The sequence below is a fragment of the Megalops cyprinoides genome, chromosome 3, assembly GCF_013368585.1.
Source record: "Megalops cyprinoides isolate fMegCyp1 chromosome 3, fMegCyp1.pri, whole genome shotgun sequence".
In the NCBI taxonomy this organism is placed as follows: Eukaryota; Metazoa; Chordata; class Actinopteri; order Elopiformes; family Megalopidae; genus Megalops; species Megalops cyprinoides.
Window position 1 is genome coordinate 16273312 of NC_050585.1, and position 12092 is coordinate 16285403.

The 12092-nt window shown below is 50.2% G+C and overlaps 1 protein-coding gene across 5 annotated transcripts in view; it reads right to left on the minus strand.

The window, feature by feature from the left end:
* Positions 1-12092, minus strand: part of LOC118774086 (amyloid-like protein 2) — a 45294-nt gene that overhangs the window by 11603 nt on the left and 21599 nt on the right. For 4 of the 5 annotated variants that reach the window (XM_036523213.1, XM_036523210.1, XM_036523214.1 and 1 more), the window contains exons 2-7: positions 11259-11432; positions 9943-10072; positions 3904-4016; positions 2408-2664; positions 2074-2282; positions 1529-1696 (exon numbers count right to left, since the gene is read on the minus strand). In XM_036523213.1, coding sequence (XP_036379106.1) covers positions 1529-1696; positions 2074-2282; positions 2408-2664; positions 3904-4016; positions 9943-10072; positions 11259-11432 — 1051 coding nt within the window. The remainder of the gene's footprint in view (positions 1-1528; positions 1697-2073; positions 2283-2407; positions 2665-3903; positions 4017-9942; positions 10073-11258; positions 11433-12092) is intronic. The other variant, XM_036523215.1, reaches the window with a different exon arrangement.

Genomic DNA, 12092 nt, shown 5'->3' on the forward strand with positions numbered 1-12092 from the left:
GACAGGCACACGGACAAGGCGCACACGGAGAGGAGGGTTTAAACACACAGCAGGACCGCAGACAGAGGGAACGAGGGCCGCTAATCCAGCGGGAAACGCGCGCGCCCCGGGCCATTTGTGCCGAGGATTTGCCCAATCCCCGACAACTTGAAAGAGTGTGACAGTCTTTCATGTTCAATCTCTTTCATCCTCCGTTTCTCTTTCTTCTCTGGCTTTCCTGAGCGGACGCCTTGACGGGCAAGGCTTATCGTGCGCTAATAGGAGGGTTTAGGGTGCTACGCCGTTCAGCAGAGGAGTGTGACGGTTCACTGCGTCGGGGAGGGTGAGGCTACGAGTCCTTCAGGCAGGACGCGGCTCCTCGCGGCCACGGCCCTTTTTTCCCTCCCCATTTCCACGCTCTCACCGGCCTGACAGAACCTTCCTCACTGATGCTGTCACAACATCTTAGCAGCACTGGTGCTATGTCCCTTTTTAAGCACTATGGTATGGAAGTTGAAAGTCACAACCTTAGGCATGAGTGAGAAGTATGTGGAGGCTATTTACTGGCAGATTCACAGGCTGGTGACCTTAAAGCTCACGTGACGTACTGACTAACCAATCACCCGTGTGGAAAAAGTAGCGCATGTTACAATATCCAAAACAGGATTTCTTGTCAAAATATGGTTTTAACATGTTTGCATTAATTATAATAGATTTTATTATGTCTTAAAACAGGTGATTCTAGTATATTAATAACATTACATACACAGCTATTACACACACTTTGACATGCAACACATCAAAATGTTGTTGCTTCAAAAGCTTTGTTGTTTTACTTCTTATATTTTAGCATGTATTCAATCATACGACTTATGGCCTTTCTTCCAAGGACTCAATGACAGAAAGTGTAATCTTCTCTTACAGTGCAGCTGACGCACGGTTATTGTTATTCCCCACAGAGTCACTTTTAGTGAATGGACAGACAGACTGCACGGACAGACAGGAGCAGAGTGGACAAAGGGGGAGGACTGGAGACCTGAGACGCAGCAAGCTGAGAGAGCAGACAGACAGGAGCCAACGATCCTGAGAGAAGTGGAGCTCGAGAGGTCGCGCGTGACTGTGTCAGTGGGTGAGAATGTGCGTGCCTGAGATGTGGAGTATGTGATATCTGATATGCAGGGGCAGGCCTGGCAACAGGGCTAACTATGGATGAGCAGGTTCTGTGTAACGTATCTGTACATCCGACACATCCTGTGTATGTGTGTATGTGTGTGTGTGTTTATGCGGGAAAGGAATGTTACATTGTGGCTGAACAGCAGGGTGGTAGTATGTGAGGCACAGCTGGTATCACAAATGGCTGCTTATGTGTATGACAGTAGGTTTGTTCTGGCCAGTGGGTAAAGTGTTAGGTGTGTTGTTGTGAGGGTGAGTCTGTGGCGCAGTGTGTCATTAGCTGCATCCGCGGGAGTGAGAGTGACGCTGCGTGTGGGTTGCACCGGTTGACGGAGCGTGTCGGCGAGCTGCCCCGCACCACGCGCGTGCGACTTACTCAGAGGCTTGCACACGGCCATGCAGTACTCCTCAGAGTCGAAATTGTTGCGGTTGCCGGCGCAGCCCCCGTACACGAAGCGCACGCACCTCTTCTGACTCATGTCGAAGTGCCAGCGCGGCATGGAGGCCCGGCAAGGGCCCGTCTCGGCCGCCAGGGAGCACACCGCTGCCGGGGGACAGCAGTTAGAGCATCCCGCCACACGGGGCACAAAGAGCACTTACCAAACAACACCTGCCTTACCCAGCATGGCTACACTGTCCACTGGCAACTCATGAAACATTTTCAGTGATGCCAACAGACAGCAGTATTGATGTATCCGTTATACAAATAAAACAAATGAAATGACATTAAATAATAAGAACAGAACTTGTTGTAACTTATAAGACAAGCATCTAAAAACAAAATGGAAGCTGTGAAGAGACTATGAACATGCAGGAGAGCTGGATTTGGAATGCAGATTAACCATAACTCATAAAGCAAGGATAAAGGTAACACTCTGGAGTAATGACATGAGATGATATGTGATGTCAGGGGTAACATACCTTTGACCTCCTGAAGAGTTTTGTCTGCATCTGGGGTGTCCTGGGTGCTGTCCCTGTTCTTCTTCTCCTCCTCCTCCATCATGTCTTCCTCCTCATCCTCGTACTCCTCGTAGTCTGCTTCCTCCTCTTCATCCTCCTCATCTTCCTCATCCTCTTCCTCCTCTACAGTCTCAGTCTTTGGTGTCGGCTGCTCCTCCACAGGGGCCTCGCTGAAAGGGAGGGGGAGAGAGAGAGACACCAGGTGTCACGTAACAGCACAGCACAGCACAGCACAGCAGGGTACGGCACGGCACAGCACAAGGACACTCGGAGACCTCCTCTCTCTCCAACACACCTCGCCTCAACCAGCTCGTCCTCTTCGTCCTCCTCCTCATCTTCATCCTCATCCACGTCCTGGTCGAGCTCGGTCACCTCCTGCTCCTCGTCCTCTTCCTCGTCCTCGTCCTCCTCTTGGGAGACCTGGGGGCGTGGCTCTGGCTCCTCGGTGCGAGACGGTGGGCAGCAAACGTACTCAGTGCCGCGGAACCTGTCGACTCCGCAGGGCAGCAGCATGCCGTAACTGTGCAAGACCATGCTGCTCTTGGCACAGGCCTGGGAGAGGGAGAGAGGGAGGGAGAGAGGGACGGAGAGAGGGACGGAGAGAGGGAAGGAGAGAGGGAGGGGAGGGAGAGAGGGAGGGAGAGAGAAACAGAGACAGAGGGAAAGGGAGAGGGAGAGAGAGAGAAAGGAAGAAGGACAGAGATAAAGAGAGAGAGGGGAAGGGAACAGAGTTTAAGAACAGTGAACTTTCCTTCCTATTCCCCACCCTGCCTTTTAAACTCTGGTCCAGCACCACCATGAATATCTATCACACAGACGGGCAAATGTTTACTCTCAGTTGATGTGCAGAACTCAAAACTATCTGTCAAAAACCGATGAAGAGGTTTACACTGAGAAGGATGAGGTTTCAGTCAGTTTAAGTCTTTATTGATTTTTCTGAAGGCACAAGAGGACACAAAAACAACCAACAGTCTGCTGGGCCCTTGTCAATGTCAGGAGTACCAGGGTTTTCTGCACACACTCCAGTGGAAAGGCTTACGGCGTATAAGTCCTGTTCTTTCAAGCTCTTCAGTTCAAACAAATGAAACAAACTCAGGGCACACTACTGCATAAGCGAGGAACCTTTGACGCAACAAGGTTTTCAGATGGTGTGAGTGACTCCACACCGTGGGTAGATGACCATTTATAGTCCTTTAAAAATAGTGTCGGCGTTTAAGGACCACTTCAAACGTCTGGGCCAGCTTAATCAACAGAAAGCGCACGTGGCCGGGAGGCTGACAGCTGAGAGGGCAGGGGGTGAGCCGGCCCCGGTGCGTTTCAGCCGCAGCTGGCGTGACCCCCAGACCCCAGAGCCATGGGAGCGGGGGGAGGGGGGAGGGGGGAGGGGGAGAGAGGGATTAACTGCGCTACTCCCTCATCTGATTAGCAGAGAAATGGGAGGGAAAGGAGCTCCAGCCGCACCCAGACCTCCGCTGGGACCGGAGCCTCAGGGAAACAGGGAGAGGCAGGATGCGGCCTGCAGCTGATTATGCAGTGAAATGATCAGGCCCTGACATAAACCAAGGACCACAAATCGGGCCTAAAAACCATAATCGGGCCTATAAAAAATCTTAAATATAAAGCAATATGATACATAATTACACACCCAAGGTTGCAAAATATGACACAGTTTATCATTAAAAAACATGGTATAACATCATGTAATATTTCATCAATCTGTGTAATGTAATGAGATACGGCAACCCACAGTTCCAGAATTTCCAGAATACCCAGCTGCGGCGAGGAATTTACCTCCTTGGCCACTCCGTGCCACTGCTGGTGGCTGACGCACATGTCCATGCCCTCCTTGTGGAAGAACTTGCACTTTTCTGGCACCAGCAGGACATCACTGACAAACTCGCCCACTGCAGACACACAGAGAGAAGGATGGGGGACATCAGACAGAGCTCAAAGTCAGTACCCACCCCACTCCCCCCCAACATGCTCAATCCCATTTCATTGCATTTCATCCCAGTAAAAACACCCTAAGATATCTGGGACTAAATTAGTCGTGGTTAATATACGCCAAGCCAAGCTTAGGCAGAAGGCTGGAGGTGGGGGAAAAAAAAAAAAAAATCACATGGTGATCAGACATACGGTCCATTGGAGAGCCTGAATCAGATCGGATGATGAAAAAATGGGTGTGGCACATCGGGAGGGTCAGCCTCTAATGCTCCCCAGAGGAGAGGAGGGGCCAAGGGGGAGAGAGAGAGAGAGAGAGAGAGAGAGAGAGAGAGAGAGAGACAGGCAGAGAGAGGGAGAGAGATGGGGAAAGATAATCACACAGAGGGGAGAAGGAGACGGCTGGAGAGAGCCTGAGACTGGCCATTTACTGCCGCACCGCAAACAAGCGCCGGGTCTGGAGCCCTGCCAGCTTCAGGGCGAAGGAAAGGAAGAGCGTGCAAAAAGGCAATGTTTCGGAAAATGAGAGGGCAAAAAGAGGAGTAGGGAAGCTGGAAATTGCCCAGTGGACAGCCACTTCTCGCCCCCTTAAGGAGCTGGGTGCCTTTTGCAATGCCTTCTCCCCAGTCAGACCTGTACCCCCAAGCACACTCAACACCTCTTCCTGCTTCAGTCTGAAGTCTTTTCAAACATACTAATGTTACAGAAAACGTGACTGCAAAAATGAGTGCTGGCAGCCGCCCGTGGTGAACAGAGTGGTCACACGCTGTGCCCCAATTACATACAACTGGGAACTGCGGCACCTGTCAGTGCTTTTAGCGGATCACTAACAGAATCAGATGCATTTGTGTATTTACGCTGTTATACTCATGGAAATATACAGGCTGGTTCTAAAAAACCGTGAGAACCAAATGGTAATTATACTGAAAGGATGATGAAAAGATACACATGGTCTTCGATACATTCCATCATCAGACTATTGCCCATAGAGTATACCCCTGGAGGTGCCTTCCAGGGCCGGCATGAGGGGGCCAGTGGGGTTGTGTTTATGCTCTGAGCCACTGGGGGGTGAGGGGACAGGCGTGTCCCCGAGGGGAGAGCGAAGGCGTCCCCCTCTACCAGCCGCTGTGGTGATAAAGAGCAGCTCCTGGCTTTCTTTCCCACCACACACGGCCATGCAGGCTGGCAGGGAGGCGCAGGGGGGAGATGCGCTTCTCAAAGCTCTCCAGACAGAGGCGCTCACGCCCACAGGACACAGGAGTCCACCTGGGGACAGCCCTGTGAGGTAACTGGGGATCAGTGAGGTGCTCTGTGAGGTGACGTGAACCTGCGCTAATAACAGCAGAGCGGTGGCGGGGTGGGGGTGGGTCAGCTGCAAAAAACATCTCTGACAACAAAAAGAATGAAAAAATGATCTTGTCATGCCCTCAGTGTTTAATCTCTTATGTGTCATTTGTGTAAGCCGCCCTTCCGGTCCACTAACAAACACAAGACCCCCCCACCCCCCAAAATCCACCTGCTCCGGGACATAATCCCCAAAATAATCCCCAGTCGCCTGACAAAGACATTATGCCGGCGGGATTATGAAGCTGAGTGGAGGAAGCAAAGAGTGAGAAAAGGCCAGTAATCTGTTACTGCGTAGAACACTACAGGCAAGTATTGCACTGATCCAGAATCAGCCAACCAAACCCTAATCCCAGCTCAAGCCATTCTGTGCAAACGGTTGATAATGATCCAGGGTGGCTGCTAGAGGCCACTGTCTATCCACACCCTGGTGCACATGTTTCGCACCACAGTCAGAGAAGGGGGGGTGGGGGATTTAGTCCCGGCTGCTGCCTTGACACTGGCCTCTGAGGACACTGCAGGCTAGCACACACACACACACACATGCATACATGCATGCCCGCAAACACACACACACACACACACACACACACACACACACACACACGACTGCATGCACGCACATGTGCATGCACACACAGACACAGGCTCTCATGTAAACCTGTGTCCACACACACACATACACCTACAATGTAACCCCTTTACAGAAAATATAGGCATCATTTTAACCAAGGCTTGCCATTCTGACAGAAAAAGAGAATGAAGAACACAAAGGCTTCTGTAAAGACCAAAGTGTCTTCCTGAAGGTGAGATTTCGGCACCGATGGACTGATGCAACTACCTGAAACCTCACTGACAGAAACTGCAGCAGGTCCCCCCCCCGTGGTTTAAGTAAACAAGCCATGGGGAGACACTCTTCCCAGTGTACTGTCACCATCAGTGCTGTGCGGAGGCAGTTAAATATTCATCAGCCTCCAGGCCTCTCTCACCAGAAAACCTGCCTACAACCGAGAGAGCTGCTTCACGAAATTAGCCCCTCCCGCTCGCCTTCGCTCCAGCGCTCCCCGGCCCGGCCCGCTTCTCGTGAGCCCGGTTAAAAATTAAAACACCGTCTAATCTCCTGCCCCTCGCGTGTTACACGCCTGGAATACAACAGCGGTCTTGTGACTCCGAGCAGAGTGTCGCCGAGGGTCTCTCTCTCTCTCCCCTGCATTATTCAGATGGCCCCGTTCTCCTCTAAATGAACGCCTTGTTCCTGAACTCTTTCATCCACATCCAACCCCCCCCCCCCCCCCCCAATCCCCAGGGACTTTCATGTCTTTCCTTTGTGGGTCTGTTTGGGCATTTTCCATTTCCCGCACTTTTCCTCTTCTGCTATTTTTGACCTGCTTGTCTGTCTCTCTGACTTTCGCTTTGCCCCGTCTCCTCTGGGTCATGCCTCCCCACGCCTCTCTCCTCTCCTCTGCCTGCGTTGTTGGTCTCTCAACCTTCTCTCCTCATCCACGCCCCTGTGTCTCTCGCACGGTTACCCGCTGTGCATGGGGGTCACAGTCAGGGAGCAGCCAATCTGCTCTTCTGGACTGCACTGCTGCATCATCTCCTGCCTGAGCTCTGCATCCTTACACTACACACACACACACACACACACACACACACACACCAACACACACACACACACACACCAACACACACACACACACACACCAACACACACACACCAACACACACACACACACACACACACACACCAACACACACACACACACACACACACACCAACACACACACACACACACACACACCAACACACACACACACCAACACACACACACACACACAAACAAACAACACACACCAACACACACACCAACACACACACCAACACACACACCAACACACACACCAACACACAGACACACCACAAACACACCACAAACACACACACACAAACACACACACCGACACACACACACCAACACACACACACCAACACACCAACACACACACACCAACACACACACACCAACACACACACAAACACACACAAACACACACAAACACACACAAACACACACACACCAACACACACACACCAACACACACACACCAACACACACACACACACACACCAACACACACACACCAACACACACACACACACCAACACACACACACACACACAAACACACAAACACACAAACACACACACCAACACACACACAAACACACACACAAACACACACACCAACACACACACCAACACACACACCAACAGGGTTTGTGCTAGGCCCCTTATCTGCAGTGAAGGGCAATCTTAATGCTTCAGCATACCGAGACATTTTGGACAATGCTATGCTTCCAACTTTGTGGCAACAGTTTGGGGAAGGCCCTTTTCTATTCCAACATGACTGTGCCCCAGTGCACAAAGCAAGGACTATAAAGACATGGTTTGATCAGTTGGGTGTGGAAGAACTTGACTGGCCTGCACAGAGCCCTGACCTCAACCCCATCGAGCACCTTTGGGATGAACTGGAACGGAGATTGCGAGCCAGGCCTTCTCGTCCAACATCAGTGCCTGACCTCATAAATGCTCTACAGAATGAATGGGCACAAATTCCCAAAAACACTCCAAAATCTTGTGGAAAGCCTTCCAAGAAGAGTGGAAGCTGTTATAGCTGCAAAAGGGGGACCAACTCCATATTAAAGTATGTGTATTTGAATACAATGTCATTACAATGTAATGGTGACTACTTTTGTCCATATAGTGTGTGTGTACACACATACGTACATACATACAGCCACACGCACGCACACACACCTGTGTGTTTGCTGGGAGTTGACTCAGGCCTCTGACAATGCACTCACTCATTTCAGCTGACCACAATGCATGCACAGACAAAGCCCGGATTTGACCTGACAATGCAGAGCCGCAGAGACCATCCGGTGGCCAGAGAGAGCAGGGATTTTCCCGGATTAGCCATTTATACGGAGATAATTTCTACAAGTCTGGCAGAATACAGAAAGTTCTGCACTGGGGCCACGTGCTTATGCAAAGGGGAGCGATCAAAAGCAAGAACTCATTTTCGCTGATCACCCTGGGACACGCAATAAAAGGCAATAAAACCATGTAGGCTCATCTCTCCAAATTGAATCCATTTTTCAGAGAAACGGCAGACGGACGAGAGATGATGAAACCGGATAAAAGTTCCATTTTATTCAGGTCGGCAGCTCCTGGGGTGCGACGGCAGGGGGGCAAGGGGAAGGAAAGGGAGCGACAGTGAGAGGGAAGGAAAAGGAAGGCAAGTCAGGATGACCGGAGTACTGGGATGCCAAACGAAACCATTGAAAACAAAACAGACCAGACACGACCAACTGGCAGGCCAGCACGTGAGTGCGTGTTCTCCCCCCTCGGTGTGCGTTTCATCCCTTCCTCTGTCTGCTGATCTGCAGAGTCAGCGCTTTGGGCTTCGGTTCGTGCTGCGTCCCACCCCCCCGGAAAAAAACCCCTGCTGCCTCTCAGAACCACTGTCAGCCCATTTCACAGTTCGCTGAGGGCGCTAATGGCTTTTCTCATCTCGTAAAGCACTGTACTCCATCACGGACTGAACTGGAGAGGAGAGAGGAGAGGGGAGAGAGGAGGAAAGAAGGAGAGGAGAAAAGAGGGGAGAGAAGAGGGGAGAGGACAGGAGAGTGAGAGGAAAAGAGAAGGGAGGAAAGGAGAGGACAGGAGAGGAGAGGAACAGAGTAAGGAGTAGGGCTTGGGCTCACAGGGATAGAAAAGAGAGACGCGGGGCTGTGGAGAGAGAGGAGGCTTCCACGGCCATGGCGGGGGAGCGCACGGCGCCCGGGGGAGGAAAAACAACAGGGACAGGCCAGGGATGGGGCAGGGCGGGGCGGGGGAGGAAGGAGGGAGGGAAGTGACGAGGACTCGGCGCCACGTCCTCCAGACTTGTCAGGCTGCCAGAGAACAATCGCTCTGCCCTCATCAATCATCGGTGCAGAAACGATGATCACCAATCAACAGTCATGAAGCATGAATGGCAACAGTGCAGAAAAGCAGGCCCAGGGGAGTAATACAGACAGGGCAGAGTGCCGGGCTTCAGAACCGGGGGGGGGTAATCTCTGAGAGCTCTGTGCCTCTGAGAGCTCTGTGTCACCTCTTGTTTTAGAGCTGCTCTCTGGGTAGGGAAACTGGACTGTGTTTTATTGCACCATTTTGTGTATTATTTCCACCAGAAAGCAATTCTAAAACTCATTAGCAACAGTCCAGTGGGGATCACTTAAATTGAAAAACCCGGGATTGTTCGATAGCATCTTCTATATTACCTTTCTTTATTGATCTCTGCTCGTGACCTCTGTTCGGTGGAACGCAATATCCCCGACGTTAGGTGAATCTGTGGCTTCAGTTTAAATGGGATGCGATTGGATGCGTTTCTGTTGATGATGTCATGTGAGCTTTTCAGCAACACCGTTTCTCATTGGACTGTATCCTCTGTACCCTCAAGTGTCCAATCGGACGAACAGTGAGCCAAATGGCCAGCTTACCCAGGCATTTGTAAGGCACCACAACGTGGGCGTGCCCCTTGCACTGCTTCTTCTCCTTCTTGCACCAGTTCTCAATTTTGATTGGTTGGTTGGCCTCCACCACATTAGTGATTTGCAGCTCGGGGTAAATCTGTTACAGAGAAGAGATGAGAGAAATATTGAACAGATGCCATTGATCTGTTCTTCACAATTTGAAGATAACATCACCTCAGCCATGACAAATCACAGTCACTTTTCCCTTCATCTACGAAAGCCGTTCATAAGATCTGGTGAATTGACGAGGAAACTCTAACGTCTTTAATGTTAATGGGGTGTAAATTAAGAGGGAGATGAAAATAAATTGGCAATTGGAAAAATGTTTTCTTTATGATGGATAATGCCAATTAAGTGCTCAGGGAGGGATAGATTTTGTAATCAACAGAAATGGTTGTGGCTTGAAACAAATTAGAGTAGAAGAGGGAAAGAAAGAAATAAAAAAACAGTGAGAGAGAGACAGAGAGAGAGAGGGGGGGGGGGGGGGAGAGAGAGAGAGAGAGAGAGAGAGAGAGAGAGAGAGAAAGAGAGAGATAAGGGGCAGAATGGTTTGTGTGGTACCAGGCAGGATGTAAGCAAAGTCTGACACCCTCCAATATTTACTACCGATAAGACGAGAGTATATATTCGTCAAGAAGAGCATAGTCAGACCTGGGCCCTGGCAGCTACAATCCAGAACACTAATCTTTCAAAAAAGGAAAACAAATTTTGTAAAAATACACTTAGAATTATGAAAAAGAGATGGACAAGTGAAGAGCCTGAGAACAATGTAATCCTGGTCTCCTCCAGACAGCAGCCTACAATCTCCTGATTCCTTAGTGTGCGAGTGTGTGGGGGGAGGGGGGCGGGGGGCAATCACAGCTCAGCCCAGCACAATCACTGCCAGGGAATTGGATTACACTGTCACTACGCACTACTTCTCTAAGCTCTTTTGTCAAGTCACCTCGCCCTTACAAAAATGCACCAGCAAAATGAGAGATTAACTCAGTTTTACGCGCATTTATTGTAAAATATCTTTCCTACAATATATGCACAAATTACATGTGCAATTTACAATACTATATTATATGAAATGTTTAAATTGCTTTTTTATGCACTGTAACTCACACGTTTACATAAAATTACCACATATTGCTTTTTCAAGGGAGGCGTGACCACATACATCTCCAAAGGGTTGGTATTTGCTTTGTTTAATTTCAGCTGACTCCATGGAATGAGTGAGCGAGTGCAACGCTCATTACGGTCCTTCTTGCAGGATGGGGGGTGCGGCGGGCGGGTCTTACCTCCTGACAGTACTGGAGCACGGCCTCCTTGGTTTCTAGGCAGCTCTTTGTGCCGGAGGGGTCGGGCTCCCAGCGCCCCGTCTGGATGTTGACGTGCATGTTCAGCTTGCCGCAGAACATGGCCACCTGCGGCTCCGCCACGGCGAAGCCCGTGCCCGCGTTGGCCGCCAACGACTGGATGAAACACACAGAGAGAGAGGGCGAGGGGTTAATCAATGCAGCCAATAAACACCAACTCACAAACCAGGGCCCCAAAGGTAGCAAGGTATATTCTCCCGAGATTTATTACACATTCAAGTAGAAAGTAGCCACTGACCATGTAGACTCTGTAAATCATTTGCACCTAACCAGTTCAAAGGAAAACAAATCCATAGTCCACTCTTGGAAGAATATTAAACATTCCTGACCTAAAATCCTTTGTGGTGAGCAAAATGCTCAGCCTATGACTGGTTTGTACCTGTGAGTGATTTAAAGTTATTGTATCTGTGCTTCCTGTGTTTGTGTAAGGTGGGTCCCATTGTGGAGCACTGAGGGCGCTTTCTGCTTGGGAGTCAAACCAAGGTCAAGATGCACTCCACTCTGGGAGAGTCGGCAGTTCAAACAGGGAAGTCCAGGGCGCAGAGCTGTATAAAAGTACGTTTCTGAGACTGGAGCAGCGCCAAGTGAAGTCCCAACACCATGATAAAGACAGAGAGACTTCAGCAACTCCAGAACCCACAGCGCAGCAGACGATTTGAGAGTGCTGTATGTTTGATGTCTTACAGGTATGCAAAAACAACACAGTAAGTAAGTTACATCGCTTTTCAAAAACAGCACAGAACCCACGTTCAATGC